General features: G+C 46.4%; 1 protein-coding gene across 1 annotated transcript in view; it reads left to right on the forward strand.

Annotated features, from left to right (window-relative positions):
• Positions 1-12,033, forward strand: part of LOC143284963 (adenosylhomocysteinase-like 1) — a 35,023-nt gene that overhangs the window by 18,767 nt on the left and 4,223 nt on the right. The window contains exons 9-13 of the mRNA XM_076592125.1: positions 2,485-2,579; positions 6,307-6,405; positions 8,093-8,161; positions 9,280-9,358; positions 10,593-10,713. Coding sequence (XP_076448240.1) covers positions 2,485-2,579; positions 6,307-6,405; positions 8,093-8,161; positions 9,280-9,358; positions 10,593-10,713 — 463 coding nt within the window. The remainder of the gene's footprint in view (positions 1-2,484; positions 2,580-6,306; positions 6,406-8,092; positions 8,162-9,279; positions 9,359-10,592; positions 10,714-12,033) is intronic.

Here is a 12,033-nt window from a genome sequence, read left to right on the forward strand (position 1 = left end):
GCTAAACACTCTTTGTTTGCTGTCATACGCTGTACCAACTTTGTGTGTCAGTGTCAGCAGTCCTTGCTGGGGCTAAACACTCTTTGTTTGCTGTCATACGCTGTACCAACTTTGTGTGTCAGTGTCAGCAGTCCTTGCTGGGGCTAAACACTCTTTGTTTGCTGTCATACGCTGTACCAGCTGTGTGTGTCAGTGTCAGCAGTCCATGCTGGGGCTAAACACTGTTTGTTTGCTGTCATACGCTGTACCAGCTGTGTGTGTCAGTGTCAGCAGTCCTTGCTGGGGCTAAACACTCTTTGCTTTCATACGCTGTACCAACTGTGTGTGTGTCAGTGTCAGCAGTCCATGCTGGGGCTAAACACTGTTTGTTGTCATACGCTGTACCAACTGTGTGTCAGTGTCAGCAGTCCATGCTGGGGCTAAACACTCTTTGTTTGCTGTCATACGCTGTACCAAGTCAAACTGGTGCAGACTAAGCCTATCTGTTTGCTCTGACTGATAGGCATTGTAGGCACTGGTTCCACACGGTATGTGTATTGAACTAAGTTAGGAGTATGAATAAAAATGCCCATTTTTTCTCTGGAATAACGCTTTGCATTTGTTGGGACCTTTACTACTTTTTCCAAATTTCTTTTCTGACTTCTGCATCCCTGACCTGCAATTCCAGCTTTCACTGGATAGTTAAGGGCTTCTGTGTGACCTGTAGACCACCAACATGAATTACAAGATCTCAGATATGCACATTTGATCAGAATGCATTTTACACACAAAGGAGAGGATGGGGGTATGGCAAGAACAGGTCTGCTTTAGTGTTTAGATGAAATACCCACCCTTGACCTGCCCAGTTGCTGCCAGGATTTAAATCATGGACCCTCGGAATTTTAACCCAGTGTTTTATTGGGTCTCTCTCAGTTTGTGTCCTTTCGGCAGTGTCATGACTTTATCATTTTGAATCACAAGTGTATACAATGTTTGGCCAAAGTTTCCATCTTGGCATGATCAACACACACTGACATATACACGCACACACACCATGCACACACGCGTGCGGTATGCACACACAAGAGGAATGGGAGAATGCCTTTGTCAGGCACACACTTGCCGAATTGTCATCCTCCATTTCCCATACCCCTGTTGGTATTCATTGAAAACAAACGCTGGGGATGAACACCCGACTGGCATGTTTCAGTGTTCATGATGGGCCAGATCGAGTCCTGTTTCACTGACCAATCAATAATTTCAGCGGCCAGAAACACAAAAAAACACTGATTTGTTATTCATTGATTTGGCCTTGGGCGTTCCGTTATTTTGTGTGGTGTGTGTGCATGCTCAGCATGGGGTGAGTAAACTTGGAAATTCAGTGCATTACAGAAACAAGTGTGAGAGAGCAAGCCAGAAATTGAAAATGATGGATGGCTGATTTAAACATTGAAGAGATGAAAGGCATATTTACTGGGGGGGGGGGGGGGGGGGGGGGGGTTCAAGAGAATGCCTCAAAAAGAAAGTCACCTTCAAAGTAAAAAGATGAGAAGGAAAGTGAAATTGTCTTGACTGGCAGAGTTACGACTGCGACAGTTCTTTCTATGCATACATAAGCATGACTATCAGTATCAACAGACTTTGCCATGTGCATGTACGTTATACTCAGAAGTGTTCTTTTATTCATTTGGTTTTTTTCTATAGCTGGTTTTTGGTCGCCTTTCTTTAAGACTGAGTGAACCCTGTTGTTTTTTGTTGTTGTTGTTTCTGTGTTTTTTTGTTTTTCAGTGGGGCCTTATTTCCCAAAGCAATATTGCATGAGTTGTAAATCATCATGTCAGCTTGCTTATATGACGTGCCTGCAGCATGGTGGAATCACCAGTGAAGTGTGCTGGTGACATGTATGTAATGTAGTGATAGAGGGGGTGGCACTGCCTCAGTGTGTATGTGTGTAACACTGCAGGCAACAAGAACGTGATGAATCACCAGTGAAGTGTTTGGTGACATGTTTGTAATGTATTGTTACAGTGGATGGCACTGCCTCAGTGTGCATGTGTGTAACACTGCAGGCAACAAGAACGTGATGAATCACCAGTGAAGTGTTTGGTGACATGTTTGTAATGTATTGTTACAGTGGATGGCAGTACCTCAGGGTGTATGTGTGTAACACTGCAGGCGACAAGAACGTGATGAATCACCAGTGAAGTGTTTGGTGACATGTTTGTAATGTATTGTTACAGTCGGTGGCAGTACCTCAGCGTGTATGTGTGTAACACTGCAGGCAACAAGAACGTGATGAATCACCAGTGAAGTGTTTGGTGACATGTTTGTAATGTATTGTTACAGTGGATGGCAGTGCCTCAGCGTGTGTGTGAATGGGTGCAGGCAACAAGAACGTGATGAATCACTAGTTAAGATTTTTTGGTGACGTGTATGTCATATAGTGATGCAGTGGGTGGCAGTGCCCCAGTGTGTTTGTGACACTGTTGCCTTGACACTGTGCAGGCAACAAGAACGTGGTGAATCGCCAGGCCCTGGACAGACTGAAGACCGGCTGCATTGTCTGCAACATGGGTCACTCCAACACAGAAATTGACATTGTGAGTCTGGGCTTTGTGTGAGTGAGAGTGTGTGTGTGTGTGTGTTAATAAACCTGTGTTAACTATGTGGTGTTTATGGTGTGTGTGTGTGTGTGTTAATAAGCCTGTGTTTATTATGTGGTGTTTATGGTGTGTGTTTGATAGGTTTTCATTTGGGGTGGTGGGGTTCCAGTTGTTTTGGCTAGGTTTGGTTTCTTTGTTCTTTCTCCTTTTTTCTCTTTTCTTTTCTATCTAGTGTTTGTTATGTGGTGTTTAGTGAATGTTTGTTCAGTTGGGTTTACTGTTTGGGTTGTTTCTTTTTCTTTTTCTTTTTTTTTTTTTCTTTGTGGAGGGGGATGGAATAAAGTCTGTGAGGGTGGTGTGTTGTGGTGGGTACAGTCAGGGTGGTGTGTTGTGGTGGGTACAGTCAGGGTGGTGTGTTATGGTGGGTACAGTCTGTCAGGGTGGTGTGTTGTGGTGGGTACAGTCAGGGTGGTGTGTTGTGGTGGGTACAGTCTGTCAGGGTGGTGTGTTGTGGGTACAGTCTGTCAGGGTGGTGTGTTGTGGTGGGTACAGTCTGTCAGGGTGGTGTGTTGTGGTGGGTACAGTCAGGGTGGTGTGTTGTGGTGGGTACAGTCTGTCAGGGTGGTGTGTTGTGGTGGGTACAGTCAGTCAGGGTGGTGTGTTGTGGGTACAGTCTGTCAGGGTGGTGTGTTGTGGTGGGTACAGTCTGTCAGGGTGGTGTGTTGTGGTGGGTACAGTCAGGGTGGTGTGTTGTGGTGGGTACAGTCAGTCAGGGTGGTGTGTACAGTCAGGGTGGTGTGTTGTGGTGGGTACAGTCTGTCAGGGTGGTGTGTTGTGGTGGGTACAGTCTGTCAGGGTGGTGTGTTGGGGTGGGTACAGTCAGGGTGGTGTGTTGGGGTGGGTACAGTGAGGGTGGTGTGTTGTGGTGGGTACAGTCAGTCAGGGTGGTGTGTTGTGGTGGGTACAGTCAGTCAGGGTGGTGTGTTGTGGTGGGTACAGTCAGTCAGGGTGGTGTGTTGTGGTGGGTACAGTCAGGGTGGTGTGTTGTGGTGGGTACAGTCTGTCAGGGTGGTGTGTTGTGGTGGGTACAGTCAGTCAGGGTGGTGTGTTGTGGTGGGTACAGTCAGGGTGGTGTGTTGTGGAGGGTACAGTCTGTCAGGGTGGTGTGTTGTGGTGGGTACAGTCTGTCAGGGTGGTGTGTTGTGGTGGGTACAGTCAGTCAGGGTGGTGTGTTGTGGGTACAGTCTGTCAGGGTGGTGTGTTGTGGTGGGTACAGTCAGGGTGGTGTGTTGTGGTGGGTACAGTCTGTCAGGGTGGTGTGTTGTGGTGGGTACAGTCTGTCAGGGTGGTGTGTTGTGGTGGGTACAGTCAGTCAGGGTGGTGTGTTGTGGTGGGTACAGTCAGGGTGGTGTGTTGTGGTGGGTACAGTCTGTCAGGGTGGTGTGTTGTGGTGGGTACAGTCTGTCAGGGTGGTGTGTTGTGGTGGGTACAGTCTGTCAGGGTGGTGTGTTGTGGTGGGTAGTCAGTCAGGGTGGTGTGTTGTGGTGGGTACAGTCAGGGTGGTGTGTTGTGGTGGGTACAGTCTGTCAGGGTGGTGTGTTGGGGTGGGTACAGTCAGGGTGGTGTGTTGGGGTGGGTACAGTCAGGGTGGTGTGTTGTGGTGGGTACAGTCTGTCAGGGTGGTGTGTTGTGGTGGGTACAGTCAGTCAGGGTGGTGTGTTGTGGTGGGTACAGTCAGGGTGGTGTGTTGTGGTGGGTACAGTCAGTCAGGGTGGTGTGTTGTGGTGGGTACAGTCAGGGTGGTGTGCTGGGGTGGGTACAGTCAGGGTGGTGTGTTGTGGTGGGTACAGTCTGTCAGGGTGGTGTGTTGTGGTGGGTACAGTCTGTCAGGGTGGTGTGTTGTGGTGGGTACAGTCAGGGTGGTGTGTTGTGGTGGGTACAGTCTGTCAGGGTGGTGTGTTGTGGTGGGTACAGTCTGTCAGGGTGGTGTGTTGTGGTGGGTACAGTCTGTCAGGGTGGTGTGTTGTGGTGGGTACAGTCAGGGTGGTGTGTTGTGGTGGGTACAGTCAGTCAGGGTGGTGTGTTGTGGTGGGTAGTCAGTCAGGGTGGTGTGTTGTGGTGGGTACAGTCAGGGTGGTGTGTTGTGGTGGGTACAGTCTGTCAGGGTGGTGTGTTGTGGTGGGTACAGTCAGGGTGGTGTGTTGTGGTGGGTACAGTCAGGGTGGTGTGTTGTGGTGGGTACAGTCAGTCAGGGTGGTGTGTTGTGGTGGGTACAGTCAGGGTGGTGTGTTGTGGTGGGTACAGTCTGTCAGGGTGGTGTGTTGTGGTGGGTACAGTCAGTCAGGGTGGTGTGTTGTGGTGGGTACAGTCAGGGTGGTGTGTTGTGGTGGGTACAGTCAGGGTGGTGTGTTGTGGTGGGTACAGTCTGTCAGGGTGGTGTGTTGTGGTGGGTACAGTCAGTCAGGGTGGTGTGTTGTGGTGGGTACAGTCAGTTAGGGTGGTGTGTTGGGGTGGGTACAGTCAGGGTGGTGTGTTGTGGTGGGTACAGTCAGGGTGGTGTGTTGTGGTGGGTACAGTCAGGGTGGTGTGTTGTGGTGGGTACAGTCAGGGTGGTGTGTTGTGGTGGGTACAGTCTGTCAGGGTGGTGTGTTGTGGTGGGTACAGTCAGTCAGGGTGGTGTGTTGGGGTGGGTACAGTCTGTCAGGGTGGTGTGTTGTGGTGGGTACAGTGAGGGTGGTGTGTTGGGGTGGGTACAGTCTGTCAGGGTGGTGTGTTGTGGTGGGTACAGTCTGTCAGGGTGGTGTGTTGTGGTGGGTACAGTGAGGGTGGTGTGTTGTGGTGGGTACAGTCTGTCAGGGTGGTGTGTTGTGGTGGGTACAGTCAGTCAGGGTGGTGTGTTGGGGTGGGTACAGTCAGTCAGGGTGGTGTGTTGTGGTGGGTACAGTCAGTCAGGGTGGTGTGTTGGGGTGGGTACAGTCAGGGTGGTGTGTTGTGGTGGGTACAGTCAGGGTGGTGTGTTGTGGTGGGTACAGTCAGGGTGGTGTGTTGTGGTGGGTACAGTCAGGGTGGTGTGTTGTGGTGGGTACAGTCTGTCAGGGTGGTGTGTTGTGGTGGGTACAGTCAGTCAGGGTGGTGTGTTGGGGTGGGTACAGTCTGTCAGGGTGGTGTGTTGTGGTGGGTACAGTGAGGGTGGTGTGTTGGGGTGGGTACAGTCTGTCAGGGTGGTGTGTTGTGGTGGGTACAGTCTGTCAGGGTGGTGTGTTGTGGTGGGTACAGTGAGGGTGGTGTGTTGTGGTGGGTACAGTCTGTCAGGGTGGTGTGTTGTGGTGGGTACAGTCAGTCAGGGTGGTGTGTTGTGGTGGGTACAGTCAGTCAGGGTGGTGTGTTGTGGTGGGTACAGTCAGTCAGGGTGGTGTGTTGTGGGTACAGTCAGGGTGGTGTGTTGTGGTGGGTACAGTCTGTCAGGGTGGTGTGTTGTGGTGGGTACAGTCAGGGTGGTGTGTTGTGGTGGGTACAGTCAGTCAGGGTGGTGTGTTGGGGTGGGTACAGTCTGTCAGGGTGGTGTGTTGTGGTGGGTACAGTCAGGGTGGTGTGTTGGGGTGGGTACAGTCAGGGTGGTGTGTCAGGGTGGTGTGTTGTGGTGGGTACAGTCAGGGTGGTGTGTTGTGGTGGGTACAGTCTGTCAGGGTGGTGTGTTGATGGGACACTGTGTCATGGTGGGCAGGCCAGTCTGAGGACGCCCGAGTTGACGTGGGAGAAGGTGAGGTCCCAGGTGGACCACATCATCTGGCCTGACGGCAAACGCATCATCCTGCTGGCGGAGGTGAGGCTTGCTGTGTGTCTGTGTCCTTCTGCATGGTGTGCTGTGGTGTGCCACGGGCGCAATAGCCGAGTGGTTAAAGCGTTGGACTGTCAATCTGAGGGTCCCGGGTTCGAATCACGGTGACGGCGCCTGGTGGGTGAAGGGTGGAGATTTTTACGATCTCCCAGGTCAACATATGTGCAGACCTGCTAGTGCCTGAACCCCCTTCGTGTGTAAACGCATGCAGAAGATCGTTAAAGATCCTGTAATCCATGTCAGCGTTCGGTGGGTTATGGAAACAAGAACATACCCAGCATGCACACCCCCGAAAACGGAGTATGGCTGCCTACATGGCGGGGTAAAAACGGTCATACACGTAAAAGCCCACTCGTGTGCATACGAGTGAACATGGGAGTTGCAGCCCACGAACGCAGAAGAGGAAGCTGTGGTGTGTTTCTCTTTCTCCTGTCTGTTTGGATGCTTTTTAAAAACTGTCCTGGTTTTTAGCCATCCTCTCTCTCTCTCTCTCTCTCTCTCTCTCTCTCTCTCTCTCTCTCTCTCTCTCTCTCTCGATTGTTTAAAAGAATCATTTCACAGAACCATATTTAGCAAAAAATATTAACCGAGTCATCAGATGTGCTTTAACAAGGTTTCGTTTTGGTGTATCTGATATCAACGTACATAGTAAAAGACACAAGCCCAGCACTGTAAACGATATGGAATGTTCGTTATGTAGATCTGCAAAAGAAGATGAAGTCCATTTCGTATTATGTTGTCCTGTATTAGATGATTTGAGACAAATATATATTCCGTTCAGATATTATAACAGACCAAGTAAGTTTCGGTTAGTATTACTTCTGTCTTCTACAAATGATAACGTTTTTTCGAATCTTGCCATATTTATCTATAAGTCATTAAAACGACGGAGTTTCATGATTGGTTAAAGAGAACAGAGCTCTGAGCATACACGTTGTAAGATTATATTCATATGCAAATCTATTCTTACAAAATATGTAATCACCCCTTCAAATGGGGCCATGGCCTTATTGAATAAACTTTCGTTTTGTTTCGTTTTTCTCTCTCTCTCTCTCTCTCTCTTTCTTTCTTTCTTTCTTTCTTCGGAAGCCTTATAGTTATTGGGGGGGGTGGGGGGGGGGGGGATTTCTGTGACAGTGATGTCAGTTTCACTACTTAATATGAATGATTTTGTATAAAGTTGGATGGCTGAGATGTGTCATACAATTTGCATTTGCCATGTGTTAAGGCACTTACAAGCCCAGAATAACCAGTGCAAGCGTTGTGTGTGCCTGGTAAATATGATTCCAAAGGTGACATTCCATTTGCATTGTCTGCAACCAGGCTACCCTTTAAGAACGTATGAATATGCTTGTCGATGTTAACATTGATAGTTCTATGTCGTTTTTTTCTTTTTTGCGCTTAGCAATATGTTCATTTCGCTGTTTTCCACCATTGTTCCTTTGTTCATATATTGCCTCCCTTGCCAGAAGCAAGGATAGTATTGTTAATGGTAATAAAACCATGTCCATGTCCATCTCTCTCTCTCTCTCTCTCTCTCTCTCTCTCGCTTTCAAATGAATGCATCTGTGTGTGTATCCCTCTGAAGTTTCCATTTCCTACTCTTTTGTTGATATCCTTCAAAGAAAGATGTGAGCCAGTCTCAGCACTTTGAAATCTCTTCCTGTTTCAGGGGCGTCTGGTGAACTTGAGCTGTTCCTCCGTTCCTTCTTTTGTCGTGTCCATAACAGCTACCACACAGGTAGGTCACGCTGCACACCTCAGACTGAAAGGCATTTTTGTGTGCAGTCTGGCAGACATAAATCTGTCCATGAGGTTCTTATGTATGTGCTTGTGAATATAGTGAATGAAGTTTTAAATGAAGGTATATCAGAATGGAAAATAGGATTTTTTTAAAAAAGGGGGATTGTGCATCGTGTCTGAAATCACCATGACAACAGGGGCATGAAAAGTGAAGAAATGGGGACTTTTGTTTTCGTATCTAATGGTAAGGATGATGATGACAATGCTGCTATGGTCCTTGTAGTTATAAGACTGCATGATGAGGATGTATTCTTGGCTTCCTGTCTTAATAAATCATGGCATCAACCAGGCTGAAGAGAGAAAGACAACTGCAGTGTTGGTCAGGAAAACTGAGCAGTGTTTCCTAAGACACAACCTTTGACTGTATGGTCCTCATCTTATCATTTGAGCCCATAGCACACCCAGCTGTGGGTAGGAGCTGGAAAACACCCACCCCTGTTAGGGCTGGAAGCCACATCCTCCCTGTCTTCATTTGATAGTGCCTACCGCTTTGCCACAGCGGTTGGTATAACGCTGCTGGTTTTCTTTTTCCTATGGTGGAAAGGAGAAAGTGTGGTATGGGTTGAACTGTAAACAGATATTTGCCCTTTTTCAGTTACAAAGAGGTTTAAACGTGGTTCAGAGAGATTTGGGGTTTGTTGTCTTGTGCTGTCACATGTCAAACTGATGCAGACCAGGCCTGTCTGTTTGCCCCACTTGGCCAAAATTTGCAGCAACTCAGTGATGAGACGTCTCGCTATTAGTCCACGCCATCTGGGGGTTGCTTTAATTGTTTGAATGAAGATTGTTGGTCATGGTAATATGTAATTAGAGTAATACTATGACATGGTAGCAGGCCTAACAAGAAACATTTAACTTTCCTCCATGTCAGATGGTTGAATATTTTGTCTGCGATTCATAACCCTGTCATGAATAAATACATAAACATGTTGGAACTAGCATACAAGGAGAAATTTTTGGGTAAGATTGAGCAGAAATTTTGGGTGGAGGGGAGGGGGGGTTGGTAAAAAAAGAAAGTGCTATGTATTTGACTACTGTTTGTGTTTGTGTGGACAGGCACTTGCCTTGATAGAACTGTTCAACGCACCACAGGGACGCTACAAGCAGGACGTCTATCTGCTGCCAAAGAAGATGGGTGAGTGGGGACACTGATTCAGTTTGTAACAGAAAGTCTGTCACAGGTCATGGAAATCCTGGAAAGTCATGGAATTTGAAAACATAATTTAACACAGTTGGAAAATCATGGAATTATGGTCGAAGTGATGAAAAGCAGACATTGCATTAGAATATATCAAAGCTTTCAAAAAATAAAAAGTTTAAGTCTTGCTCTCAGCGCCTGGGAAACCAGCTGAAAAGAAACTGAGATTGAGTTGACTTCGGTGAGAATGACTTCTGAGATTCTGCCACACCTCAGTGTATTTTTTTTTTTTTTTTTTTTTTTACCTTGTTTTCTTTTTTCTAGTTGTTTTGGGTAGGTGATTGTCATAGAAAATGTATCTTGGCGGTCTTTTTTCAAAGAATGAAAACAGTTTGTTAAAACTGCAGTGTGTTAGAACAACTTATTTCAATAGTTATGATTTGTTACTTGCTTGTCCTTCCCTCTTGTGTCGCCAGTTTGAGAAGCATGTACCTGTACCTGCAAAGAAGTGTCATTTGTTGGAAAGTCCGCGTTTGGTGTCAGATTGTACCATGTCAAAGTGGGTGCAAACTAGGCTTATCAGTTTGCTCTTCATGCTAAATTTTGCAGCAAACATAGTACTAAGACCAAATAGTTTCTTTACTCAGGATCAAGTGTTGAACTTGCTTGAATATTTCAGTAGTTTCATACTGCTTTCCCCAGCAGAATTGAATGATACAACAAAGTGTTGGATTAAAACCACTGAAATATTCAAGCGGGTTCCAATCTTTTGAAATTTGCTTCTGTTTGTAATCAGAATCAGAAACCCTGTACCAAAAGCATGAGTGGATGTTCCAGTGATGGGAAGATGTATTTTTGTACTGTGTAGGACAGCCAGGCAGCATGTGCAGCTGTAATGTTGTGTGTGGTGTATGATTATAACATTAACAGTAAGTTTATTTATGTAGCGCTTAACCAAATGATTTGGCTTTGAAGGCATTACAGTACAACAGTTCCAATAAAGATATCATCCATCAGAACATGCAGATTGGCCTAACGAAGTGAGCATTCGGCAAACATCAATTATGACAAGACATCACATGAAAATTACATACTAAGCTCAGTGTCTGAAGCAAACTTCTTCTCGTTCATCAGATTGAAGCAAACTATACATGTATGCCTGCACACATGTAATGATAATTATTATTGTTTTAAACTTTGATAACTTAACATTGTGCTGCGGGGTGTGCAGATGAGTATGTGGCCAGTCTACACCTGCCCACCTTTGACGCCCACCTGACAGAGCTGACTGACGACCAGGCCAAGTACCTGGGGCTCAACAAGGCTGGCCCCTTCAAGCCCAACTACTATAGGTGGGTCAGGCACTGTACACCTGTCAACTCCTCTGAGATTGTTCCCCACCCACCCCCTCCGCCCCGTACCCGCCACCTCCCCCCAGTGCAATTACCCCACACATTTGCCTTTGATTCTGCATTTGATGATGATAAAAACACAACAGACCAGTTGGAACTGAAGTGGTTGCGTTGCTGCTTTGTGCAGTTTACAGTGCAGGGGAAGCAATGCAGTTTGTGTGTTTGGCCATTGCTGTCTTCAGAGCAACCAGTCTAGTAACTGAAGAGCCTTGATGAAGAAATGTATGTATTATGCTGATCGTAGTCCTGATCCAGACAGCTTCTACTGCTTGTCAAACAGAGGGGAGACAGAGTGACAGGACGCCCTGTGTGTGTGCACATTTTCTTCTCTTTTTTTTTTCTTCTTTTTTTTTTTCCTTTTTTTTTTTCCAACAGTGAACAAGCCTATCACTTTAGATATGTTGATGGACATCATGATATTCAGGGAAAGAAGAAACGACAGCACATATTTGGTACTGTGAAAACTTAATTGCATGGTTGAGCGGCAAGTTGACTGTGTTCAGTGTGCCATATACATTATTGACCCGTCAGTGTTTGTCTGCCCCACCTCCCCACACCCACACACCCACATCCATCACTGAGCCACCCAAGCCCCCTTCCTGCTCTTGTGTATGTGTGCATGTCAGTTCATTTCACTACAGGTTTGTAACTTTGTTTCTGGACAGATGTGTATATCAGTTTTGCTCTTAGTTGAATGTTTTTTCAATTAATGAAAATTGATTTCTCCAATTTTTTTTTTTCCTTTCTTGTTTTTCAAAAGGATTCCATCCACCTGTACCGAGAGACCAGTGGGAAGTTTTTAGTCATCAAAAAAGCCAGTTTTCCAATAGAATGACATGTTTATGTTCACATTACAACATTAAAGGTCCATACATATGTGTATTATATGTATATATGTGCGTGTCTATTCCATGGTCATTGATGCAGCACAAGACTGTTTCATGCAAGAAAATGATCAACCAGTGATTCGCTTTACTTCATTATGATGGCGATTTTAATATGGCAGTTTTGTGTTCCAGGCTATTTTGGTTTTTTTCTTCCAGCTGCCAGTGCTAAGATTTTTTTCTTTTCTTTTTTTTTCCTGTGTTACAAAACTATTAATTTACATTTCCTACATGGGCCAGAAGTCAAGTTCATAATGGTATGTTTCCAACTGCATTTAGCAAATGCATTCAGAGTGGCCAGCTAATAGGTTGTTGGTGTTTTTGTTGTGCTGTTCACCTGTTGCCTAACAAGATGGATGTGTGCTGTGTGTTGCAG

This window comes from Babylonia areolata, chromosome 8, assembly GCF_041734735.1.
Source record: "Babylonia areolata isolate BAREFJ2019XMU chromosome 8, ASM4173473v1, whole genome shotgun sequence".
NCBI lineage: Eukaryota > Metazoa > Mollusca > Gastropoda > Neogastropoda > Buccinidae > Babylonia > Babylonia areolata.